The sequence below is a fragment of the Rhincodon typus genome, chromosome 40, assembly GCF_021869965.1.
Source record: "Rhincodon typus isolate 14 chromosome 40, sRhiTyp1.1, whole genome shotgun sequence".
In the NCBI taxonomy this organism is placed as follows: domain Eukaryota; kingdom Metazoa; phylum Chordata; class Chondrichthyes; order Orectolobiformes; family Rhincodontidae; genus Rhincodon; species Rhincodon typus.
This window is the reverse complement of record NC_063371.1, coordinates 2,867,961-2,879,307: the sequence shown is the minus strand read 5'-3', so window position 1 is coordinate 2,879,307 and position 11,347 is coordinate 2,867,961. Positions and strand designations below refer to the sequence as shown.

The 11,347-nt window shown below is 46.1% G+C and overlaps 1 protein-coding gene across 2 annotated transcripts; it reads left to right on the top strand.

Annotated features, from left to right (window-relative positions):
• Positions 1 to 366: 366 nt before the first annotated feature.
• ankrd39 (ankyrin repeat domain 39) lies at positions 367 to 11,078 on the top strand. 2 transcript variants are annotated; one of them, XM_020522193.2, is made up of 5 exons: positions 367 to 475; positions 3,141 to 3,287; positions 6,128 to 6,231; positions 9,245 to 9,448; positions 10,617 to 11,078. In XM_020522193.2, exons 2-5 carry the CDS (start codon positions 3,185 to 3,187, stop codon positions 10,770 to 10,772), a joined length of 567 nt encoding a protein of 188 aa, XP_020377782.2. In that variant the 5' UTR covers positions 367 to 475; positions 3,141 to 3,184; the 3' UTR covers positions 10,773 to 11,078. The 2 variants fall into 2 exon arrangements, with proteins under 2 accessions (XP_020377782.2, XP_048474677.1); XM_048618720.1 differs by lacking the exon at positions 367 to 475 and adding an exon at positions 534 to 905.
• Positions 11,079 to 11,347: the final 269 nt, after the last annotated feature.

Below are 11,347 nucleotides of genomic sequence, written 5' to 3'. Positions count from 1 at the left end.
TATTTCCAAAAGTACTGCACTGGCGCTACAGGGCTGGCCAGGAAGGTGCTTGTTGTATTAAGCGTCCCGCGGATATTGCAGCTCTGGAGCCTCCAGGACTCGCTTAGGGAGTGGGGTACCAGCAGCGACCGGGGGGTTCGAGCGGCTGAAAGTTGAATGGAAGATTTTAACCACGGCGTAGAGGCGAGCGATGGACCTCCTTCACCGCTCGCTGCAAACTAATGTTGTTGCAATTTGAAATAAACGGCGGTATGCATTTGGTTTCAGTGATTACGGAGTTGGAGGATTTAAAAAGGAATCCCCCTTGGGCTTGGGGCGGGTGGTGGAGTGTGGGTAATGAATCTCACGTTCCCGATTGGTTCCTGGATGGCGATTGATACACCCACCGGGCTACCTGATTGGCTGCCAAGCTGTTTTGTATCTTTCCGTCTAGTTAGTTACAGCAGCACTGTGTGTCATTTCTCCCGGAGAGGAGGTGAGTTGGGGCTATGGCGTTTGGACTGACACATGCCCAAGATCTCAAGCTTGCTGCTGCTCCTCCGGCGTTAGTGGTTCGGCTTTGGGGGACTTGGCAATTGCTGACTCACCGGGGGCTTGCTTTGGCGGCGTTTGCGTTCAGTTTTGCTTCCCTCCAGGCCGGATCCGACCGTCTTCCACCGTGTACGACCCTCTCAGGATTTCAGCCACAGTCCCCCTGGAGCTTTTCTTTGTTTTTGGTCGGGCTTGACGTCCCCACTGGTTTGCTGACAAATGATTTATTCTTTTACGTGGGATATGGCCTGACATATTTATAACCTTTTCCAATTGCCCCTTGATCTGAGCTTGGCTTGTTGGGCCATTTCAGAGGGTGGTTAAGAGTCAACGATATTTACTGAGAGTCTGGAGTCACATGTAGACCAGACTGGGTAAGGATGCCGGATTTCCTTCCCTAATGGACATTGGTAAACCAGATAGATTATTAAGAATAATTGATGTTTTATTTATTCGTTCATGGGCTGTGGGCACCACTGGCTAGGCCAACATTTATTATCCTTCCTGAATTGACTAGAGGGCAGTTAAGAGTCAACCAAATTGCTGTTGCTCTGGACTCATGAGTAGGCCAGATTGGATAAGGACAGCAGATTCCCCTCCCTCATTCATTGCTGATTACATAGTCATCATGAGGCTAACTTTTCATTGAATTTAAATTTCAACAAAAAGATCCATCTTCAGACCATTAGCCTGGGCATCTGGATTACTTGGCCATTGCCACTATGCAACCACCTGCCCTAAATGTTTTGATTTATTATTGTCACATACCAAGATACACTGAAAGGTATTGTTTTGTGTGCTAACTAGACAAATCATACCTTACGTAAGTACATCAAGGTAATGGAACAGAATGCAGAACAGAGTGTTGCAGCGACAGAGGTGCAGAGAAAGATTGATTCGAATATATGAGAGGTCCGTTCACAAGTCTGATAACAGCAGTTCTTCAGGTTGTCGTGACAAAGATTACTTTTTGATGAGGTTTTTATGGATTTGTATTCCACTCTGTCACATTTTAATTACTATCAAAATTCTTGAGCATTTGGACCAAGCACAATATGGTGCTTTGGCCACGTCAACGTTCCTGAAAGAAAATTGGAGAATGTTGGGAATGGTCAATATCTGTGGACATAGAAGAAGAGTCAATGTTTCATGTCACTGGTCACACATCGGAACTGGAATTATGGGCTGAATGGCCTCTTCCTGCACTGGGAGATGCCAAAGTTTATGTATGTGGTGATGCGGAGGGTGGGAGTAATTAAATGGCAAAAGGAATATATTCTTAAACTTATTTATATCGTGTTTTTCATAATTGCCAAACAGCTCAAAGGTCTGTTACCCCCAAGAAGGTACTTTGTGCCACTTCAGTGTTGTCATGTGAGGGAAGGTGGCAGCTGGTTTGCACCCAACAGCTCCCATAAATGGTAGACCAGATCATTTTTTTTGTTGTGATATGGGTTGAGGGTTAAAGATTGGTCCAGATGCTGGGAAGACCCCCCCCATCCCTCTGCCAGTGGTATTTTATACGTCCACCCAAGCTGACAAATACTCCCTGTGGCCACGGGTGCCATATTCTCTCTGCTCTCTAGGTAAAGATGTAGGGGCGTGTTGGAGAAGGGTTTGGGATTGGAGGGGGTTGATGGTGAGAGATAGGGAGCCTGGGTTGTGATGTCGAGCTCTCAGCCAACCATTTGCTTCCATTCAGGAGCTGTCAAGACAACCACCTAAATCAGTTCAGACTGACAACGGAACCTATAAACTTCTAACAGTCAAGGATAAAAATGTTCATCATTCCGGAGTGCTAATGTGTTCTTACGTGATCCCTGTTTTCCTGGGCATGGTGAGACCCAGTGCCAAAGAAGTGGCACCTTAGGAGTGACAACTCCTACATTGGTGTGTCTGGCGCAGCTAGAGGACTCTCAGTTACAGGCGGCTGTGATACTGAACTTTTTATTTCTTTATTTTTCTATTTTTTTTCCTAAGAATTTGTGCCTGGGTACCTTTTGTATCTGGGATGATGGGGCAAGTGATGACTTGTAAGCTTTTCACTGTACTTGTTTGAGTACATGATGATAAAGCTAATTCAGTTCATTTATTAATTCCAGTTATTTACAGAATCACAGGAGTGTTGTGACGAGTCCAAAAGAGCATTATTAACTAATGCCAATCCCCTGGTTTTTTTTTAAACCCCCATTGCACATTATTTTTATCCAAATAAACAATGCTCTCTCAAATGCTTCAGTTGAACCTGCCTCCACCACGCTTCTAGGCAGTGCATTCCATGCACTCTAATTGCTTACTGTGTCGATACATTTGCTTTTTCACATTACCCTTGTTTCTTTTGCACATCACTTTTGTCTCTGCGCCCTCTCAGTTCTTGTTAATTTTACAAGCGGGAACAGCTGCCTATCTGCCCTATCCAGCCTGCTCATGATTTTGAAAACCTCGATCAGCTCTCCTCTCAGTCTTCTCTCCAAGGCGTAACCGACAGTGGAGTTTTATCCAAACTCATGTGCGCTGTTGTAATGCGTATCGCAGAACACAAACTTGGGCCCAAAGAGATTGATAAATTTCCAAATTCCACTTAATTGTATCTCTGCTCTCTTCTACAGCTGGGTCTACGGTATAACCGCTATTGGCAACACTGCCAGGGATCATGGCAGCTGATGACCATGGTTTGGATTGTAGGTGCTGTTCTCATGGCTCTTCAGTGCCGAGCAGTGTACACCAAACATTGGAGGAGATGGAGTTTGACAGAGGTAGACAGTGCTATTTGAATTTTTAATGGCAGTGGCCCAACGAATCAACCTCTTAATGTTTTTTACGCTGTTTTCATTAGAGTTTATTGGACGGTGCATTGAGTATAGGAGTTGGGATGTCATGTTGTGGCTGTACAGAACATTGGTTAGGCCACTTTTGGAATACTTCATTCATTTCTGGTCTCCCTGCTATAGGAAAGATGTCGTGAAACTTCAAAGGGTTCAGAAAAGATTTACAAGGAATGTTGCCGGGGTTGGAGAGTTTGAGCTGGAGGGAGAGGCTGAGTAGGCTGGGACTATTTGCATCGGAGGCTGAGGGGTGACCTTATAGAGGTTCATAAAATCATGAGGGGAATGGATGGGGTGAATAGGTAAAGTCTTATAGCCAGGGTAGGGGAGTCCAAAACTAGAGGGCATAGGTTTAAGGTGAGAGGGGAAAGATTTAAAAGGGACCTCTTTTTCACACAGAGGGTGGTTCGTGTATGGAACGAGCTGCCAGAGGAAGTGATGGAGGCTGGTACAGTTACAACATTTAAAAGGCATCTGGATGGGTACATGAGGAGGAAGGGTTTAGCGGGATGGGGCCAAATGCTGGCAAATGGGACTAGATTAATTATGGGCTATCTGGTCAGCCAAGGCAACTTGTACCGAAGGGCCCATTTTCATGCTGGATGACTATGACTCTGTGACTTGTAAATATTGATGTTAAGAGAGACTCGGGTGTTCTTGTTCAAGTTATAGCAAAAACGATGGCATGCAGCTACAAAAAGCAATTAGAAAAGCAAATGGGATATTGGCATTTATACAATAATACAATACAATACAGTTCAATACAGCACAGGAACAGGCCCTTCAGCCCAACAAGCCTGCACTGACTCCTAGCCCTTATTTAGAGCCGCTACTTAGTGCCCATGCTCAGTTTCTGTCCCCTCTTTTGCCTCCCATTCATATGTCAATAAGATGCACCTTAACTGTTGCTAATGTGCCTGCGTCCATCACTTCCACTGGCAGTGCGTTCCAAGCACCAACACCCTCTGGGTTAAAAATTTTACTCACACTTCTCCCCTAAACTTTCCTCTCACCTTGAACCTGCGCCCTCTTGTATTTGACTTTTCCATCCTGGGAAAAAGCCCCTTGACTATCCACCCTATCTACGCTGCTCGTAATTTTGTAGATCTCCATTAGGTCGCCCCTCAGCCTCTGTCTCAGTGAAAACAAACCTGAGTTTATCTAACCTCTCCTCATAACTAAAACCCTCCAGACCAGACAACATCCTGGTAAACCTTCTCTGCACCCTCTCCAAAGCATCCACGTCCTTCTGGTAATGTGGTAACCAGAACTGCATGCAATATTCGAAATGCGGCCTAACTAAAGCTTTGTAGAGCTGAAACTTTTTACAATTTATTGTGAAGATATTGGAGTACAAGCATAACAAATTTCTTGCTACAATATGATAGGGCTTTCGTGAGACTATACCTGGAGTATGGTACATAGTTTTGGTTTCTGTCTCTGAGGATGTATTTGCCCTGGAGGTTCACGAGATTGGTTGCTACGGTGGCCTCTGAGAAAGTGGGCCAATATTCTCTGGAGTTTAGATGACTGAGAGGTAAAATGTAAAAGATTGTGAAGAGGCTTGACAGAGTGAGATCCCCGGTTGGGGATTTACGACATGGAGAATCAGGAGAAGGCGCAAACTGATTAAGACTGAGGTGAAGAGGGATTTCTACCATAGAGGTGGTGAATCTTTGGTCTTTTCCAGAGGATTTTGGATGCTCCATTATTGAATATATTTAAGGTAGGATCATTGCATCTTTGAGAAACAAGACCAGAAATGGCTGGAGAAACTCAGCAGGTCTAGCAGCATCTGTGAAGAGAAAATAAAAGTTACGGTTTCAAGTTCAGTGACCCTTCTTGTTTTTGCTTGTCTCGGATTCTGGCATTTGCAATTGTTTGTTTTCTGTAGAGGAATATCTTTGGTTCTCTCGGAGAATCGGGGGATGTGTGGAGAGACAGGAAGGTGGAGTGGAGGCCCAACATCACCCACGATTGTGTTGAATGATGCAGCAGACTCGAAGGGCCAAATGGTCTACAGTTGCTCCTATTTCTGGTGTTCTTTTGACAGCTTGCTTTTTAACACGGTTCACGCAGAAACAGAAATTGCTGGAGAAACTCAGCAGGTCTGGCAGCATCCCTGGAGAGGAAACAGAGTGAATTCTTTGAGTCCAGTGACCCTCCTTCAGAACTAAAGGAGCCATTCTGAAGAAAGGTGACTTAACAGTTTTAACTCTGCTTTCTCTTGACAGATACCTGCCCATTCACTGCCCATTCCCATATTACCCGTGAACTCAGTGGCCGCTGGGCCATTTCCACGGTCAGTTAAGAATCAACCACATTGCGGTGACTCTGGGTTCACGTGTCGTCCATTCCGTGTAAAGGACGGCAGATTTCCTTCCCTAAAGGACATTGGTAGAACCAAGTGGGTTTTTAACAACGATCAGTGATTATTTCATGCTCCCCATGACTATCAAAATCCATATTTTATTCAGTGTATTTAAATTCCACTAGCTGCCAGGGTGTGACTTGAAACTGTGTTCCCATAGTATTCCTCTGGGCAGTCTGATTTTACTGGTCCTGTGACATGACCAGTATACCACTGCCTCTCAAATGTCTAACATAGAGGGCTGTGTAGGTCAGGTGTGCACCCCTGAAAGCAGCCACAGTAGTAACTTGCAAACAATAATTCATCAAGTCCTTGGAAGTGCGTTGGAGATGGAAGTCGTGTCAGTTAAATAATCGGCACGGCGTCTGACTGCATTTCTCTCCTTTTCCCCGTGGTTTAGGCATCTGGTCAGCAGCCTGTAGCGGCGACTTCAACACAGTGCGGATGTTTCTGGAGAAGGGAACGGATCCCAATTTGCCTGACCTGTCAGGCTACACTGCATTGGTGAGTGACGCCTCAGCTCTTTCGGCCATCTCCGAAGGCAGAGAGTCACGGGTTCCAGCTCCAGCAAATCAAATTTAGGGGTTTAGGTTGGCGAACCCGAGAGGGAACCTTGGACAGGCACTGGGGGAGAGAAAATGATTCGGGTCACGGGAGGTACGCTGATGCGTGGTCACTCTGAGGTCGGGGCTTATGCCAGATGGATCAATGTCACATCTCTCTAAGTTCGGATGAGGTTAAAAGAGTCACATGGGAAAAGGCTGTTTGGCCCATCATGTCCACATCTAGGCCAAGCAGCATCATAGGAGCAGGAAGGTTATTTCAGAAGTTATTTCAGAACCCCCTTCCCCTCCCCCATTTCTGATGAAGGGTCTAGGCCCGAAACGTAGCTTTCCTGCTCCTATGATGCTGCTTGGCCTGCTGTGTTCATCAGCTCTACACCTTGTTATCTCAGATTTTCCAGCATCTGCAGTTCCTACTATCTCATGTCCATATCTATCCATTCTGATCCCATTTCCCAGCACTTGCCCTGTGACCTTGTATCCTCTGGTGTTTGAAGTGGTCATCTAAATACTTCTTCAATGTCTTCAGGGTTCCCACCCTCTTTCACCTTTTCAGGCAGTGAGTCCCAGATACCCACTAAATCCCTTCGTGCTCTTTACCCCAAAACTGTGCCCCCACCCCTGCCCTCCTCAGTTTATTGACCCCTCTACTAAGGGGGAATATCTGTGCCTCTCATAACTTTGTATAGCTCAGTCAGGTTGCCCCTCGCCCTTCTCTGCTTGAAGGCAAACAACCCGGCCTCTCTAGTCTGTCACCGTAGCTTCAGCCCAGGCAACATCCTGGTGAATCTCCTCTGCGCTTTCAGCAGTGCAATCACGTCCTTCCTGCAGTAGGGTGACCAGAACTGCATCCAGTCCTCCAGCTGTAGCCTCACTCATGTCTTGTACAGCTCCATTATAACCTCCCGGCTCTCGTATTCAATGCCTTGACCAATAAAGGCAGGTATCCCATCTGTGGCTTCTTCCCCGTGTCCTGTCACTCGCTGGAACCCCAGCAGCTTCACAGCGTCACCGTTTATTCTGCAGGTGGGATAGTTCATCCAGCTCTACACCTTGTTATCTCGGATTCTCCAGCATCGACAGTTCCTACTATCACTGTTTAGGATCATTTTGTTTCCAACGCTTCCTGGTTTGATGAAAAGTGCCCTGAGGCCCATGCCGATATTTTTGAAGCAGCCACAAGGAGGGATGCAAGAGCAGTCTGTTAGCACTCAGTCCTTGTTCTCGTACACAAACTTTGCTGAGTGTTGGGCTCCTTGAGAAGACTTTTTTTTGGAAAAGAAAGCACAAGGGCTCATTAATTTCTTATAGAGGCATCGACTACAAAAGCAAGGAAGGTACCATATGGTACATTTACAGTTAGGTCCTACCTAGAGGATAATGTTCAGTTCTGGGCATTTTTCATTCATTCATGGGATGTGGATATCGCTGGCAAGACCAACATTTTCTGCCCGCTCCTACTTGCCCTTGAGCTAACTGCGCAATTTCATTCTCATCCATGGTGAGTTTTTAATTAAAATTTAGTCTAAATTTCATCAGCTGCTGCCATGGAATGCTGTTTACTGAATGGAAGTGTTTCTGTTGTTAGTTTAAAGTTAACTTCAATAGAATCCCTACAACGTGGAAGCAGGCCATTTGGCCCATCGGCCCATCGAGTCCACACCGACCCTCCAAACAGCATCCCACCCAGACTTACCTCCCCACTCTATCCCTGCATTTCCCACGGCTAATCCAACTAGCCTGCACATCCCTGGACACTACGGGGCAATTTAGCACGGCCAATCCATCCATCTTTGGACTGTGCGAGGAAATCAGAGTACCCAGTGGAAACCCACGCAGACACACTGAGAACGTGCAAACTCCACACAGACAGTCACCCGAGGCTGGAATCGAACCCGAGTCCCTGGCACTGAGAGGCAGCAGTGCTAACTAACCAAAACTTTAAAAAGAAATTCAGAATACAAAGGACAACCTGATGAAGGGTTAAAATTTAAGGCAATTTGAAATGTAACACTTCCATTAGATGCCACGTAACTGATGACCCATTAGTCCACTTATCTGGGCATACGTTAACATGAATACAATAGACACAAAATGAATTCTTTTGTCTTACTCTAGCCTTAATTTGAATTTCATTTACATGTGTGACAAACTTAACAGACACCAAACGGGGTGGAAACCATTGTTTTCAATGTCCCCAGAGCATTAGCCTTTTCATGTGGGATTTGAGGATGTGAGTGACAAGGAGAGGCTGGATAGGCTGGGACTTCTTTTCCGCTGGAGGTGAACTTATAAAGGTTCACAAAATCATGCAGAGTATAGATAAGGTGAATAGCAGGTGTTTTTCTTCCCTCAGGTGGGGGAGTTCAAGACTAGGGGGCTTATTTTTAGGGCAAGAGGAGGAAGATTTAAAATAGACATGAGGGCTAATTTTTTTTAACACAGAGAGTAAGTTCATGTTTGGAATGAGCTTCCAGAGGAAGTGATGGATGTGGGTACAGTTACAACATTTAAAAGACTTTTGGATAAGTTTATGAATAAGAAAAGTTTGGAGGGAAATGGGCCAGGCGCAGGCAGGTGGGGCTATGTTTAGTTTGGGATTATGGTCGGCATGGACTGGCTGGATCCAAGGGTCTGTTTCCATGCTGTATGACTCTGTGACTATGATTCTATGCGAATTAATATTCAAATGACATTACCACTGCGCCATGGTCTTCAACAGAGAGGGTGCAAGATGAGCTGTCTGAAGGGCCAGAGGAAGCTGGTTCCACTTTCAAAAGACAAATTCAGAGCTTTAGGGAAAGAGTACAGCTGTCACAGGCACAATGAGCCAAAGGACCTTCTGTGTGGGAATGGTCGGTGAAGAACGTGACAGAGGGGCTCAGTATTAGTCTGAGGATTAGAATTGATTCTTCACCGAACAGTTCCCGACCAGCTTATTGTCTTCTCCACAGCACTATGCCAGTCGTCGTGGTGATTACGAGATCTGCGAGTACTTACTGAGGAAGGGAGCAAACAGCAACGCTCAGACCAAAGGAGGGGCGACCCCGCTCCACAGAGCAGCCTACTGTGGCCACCTCTCCGTCCTCCAGTTGTTACTGTCCTACGGAGCTATCCCTGCAATCACAGATGATGATGGTGCGACACCTTTACACAAGGTAGTGTGACGCTTTCAGCACATTTAATTGTTTTCCTATCCCTGCAAGATTTTTGCGGAACCCCTGACACTTACATCCAGGCGACAGGGAGAAATCTTCCAAACACGTTTTATTTTATTCCCTTTGCTGGCTCATTTCACTTGATGATCACCTGGTTGCGCATCCCCCCGACAGTTTTCTCATCTCAACAACAACCTGCATTTACATAGTGCTGTTGATGTAGTCATCAAATCAGCTAGCACCCTGACCGGCAAAAGGCGATACTGGGGTTCATGACCGAAAGGTCTAAGAAGTGTAGGCTTTAACCAATGTCTTCACAGTGGAAAAGGAGTTGGGCAGCTTTAGGATGGATGCCCAAAGTTTAGAAACAAAAACAGAAGTTGCTGGAAAAGATCAACATCTGTGAAGAGAAATCAGAGGTAATGTTTCGGGTCTGAGTTCTGAGGAAGGGTCACCGGATCCAAAATGTTAACTTTGCCAGACCTGCTGAGCTTTCTGAGCATCTTCTGTTTTTGTTTCTGATTTACAGCATCCACAGTTCTTTTGGTCTTGGTCCAAAGTTTGCGGCTCAGTAACTGAAGACATTCCTGCCAAGGGTAGAGTGACTGAAATTGGTTGGGGGTTGTGGGTGGGGGGGGGAGTGCTGGGGGAGGTGGCGGTGGGGGTGCGATGTGCCACAGGCCAGATTTAAAAGTGGCACAGATTGATCTGGTAATCGTTACCCACCGAAACAACACCACTTAAAAATAAACAACAGATAACCTGGGTATTATTCCTCCATTGTTTGGGGGAGCTTGCTCTAAGCAAATTGGCTGCTGCATTTCCTACACAGCAACAGCAACTACTCTGCAATAGTTCTTTGTTGACTGGAAATCACCTTTGATCGTCCTCGGGCTGTGAAAGCTATGACAGAAATGCAAGTTTTTGCATTGACAGCAGCAAGAACAAATGTTTGAGCAACAAGTCTGAACAGCTGCCTCTTTGTTGTAGTTTCTGACCGGATTTAGGGAGGTACCTCGGCAAAGACCAGGAGAGTCGTAGTCCAAATTGTGACATGTGCTTTGCAAGTGTGTGATTTCCCCCTGCCTGCATCCTCTGACTGTCGCAGATTTTAACCCCCTTGCCCCACTGTGCTGCTTTCTTTTGATGGGTGTCTTTTGTTCGTTAGGCTGCAGAGAGGGGTCACCAGGAGGTGTGCAAGGTTTTGCTGCAGCAAAATCCAACCTTGAGGACGGTGCAGGACAGGCGGTGCAGAGCTCCCCATGACCTGGTCACAGACCAGCCGGCATTGAAGGAGTGCCTGCGACCGGAGACCTCCACGTGACACCTGCTTTCCAGGGCTCGCTGTGTTGGCGTAACTGTCCTGCTAGTGGGTCATTTTCAACACTGGCCTTGGCTTCTTCAGTTACTACAGCATGTGGCTGCACTGTCAAGTGACTCAAGTTGTGTCTGATTAACGACGTCTGTGTGCAATCCTCACACTGAACTTGCAGGCTGTCTGATGGGTTGGCTGGAGGCCAGGATCATCTTGTTTCGTTGTTCGCTCAATGCCACAACAATGAAGGCCCAAACCAGGCACGATTGCTGAAACACTGATCCATTAAGATATTAAAATGTCTAAATTAACAAAGCGGTTTTCATGACTTCTTTCTTCCCATTTCAATGTGGTGGTCCCAAATGTACTCCATCGTCTGTTGTAAGTTGACCGTGGCTGGACGTACCAAGAGGGTGGGTTGTGAAGCACATGTGTTCCTGGGTTTCGTAAATGAAGTTATGCTGCACTGTGATGAGGGTCCGGGAGTCCTTCAGAGGGTGCAGAGGAGATTTAACAGAATGATTCCTTGACATAAAGGTTACTTAATCTGATACTTGTTAAGGAGAAAGAATTGTGGGGTAGTC

Coding starts and splice junctions, on each gene's coding strand:
- ankrd39 (XM_020522193.2), top strand. CDS start 3,185: ATGGCAGCTGATGACCATGGTTTGGATTGTAGGTGCTGTTCTCATGGC. Junction 6,232..9,244: donor TGTCAGGCTACACTGCATTG/GTGAGTGACGCC, acceptor TCTTCTCCACAG/CACTATGCCAGTCGTCGTGG. Junction 9,449..10,616: donor GTGCGACACCTTTACACAAG/GTAGTGTGACGC, acceptor TTTGTTCGTTAG/GCTGCAGAGAGGGGTCACCA.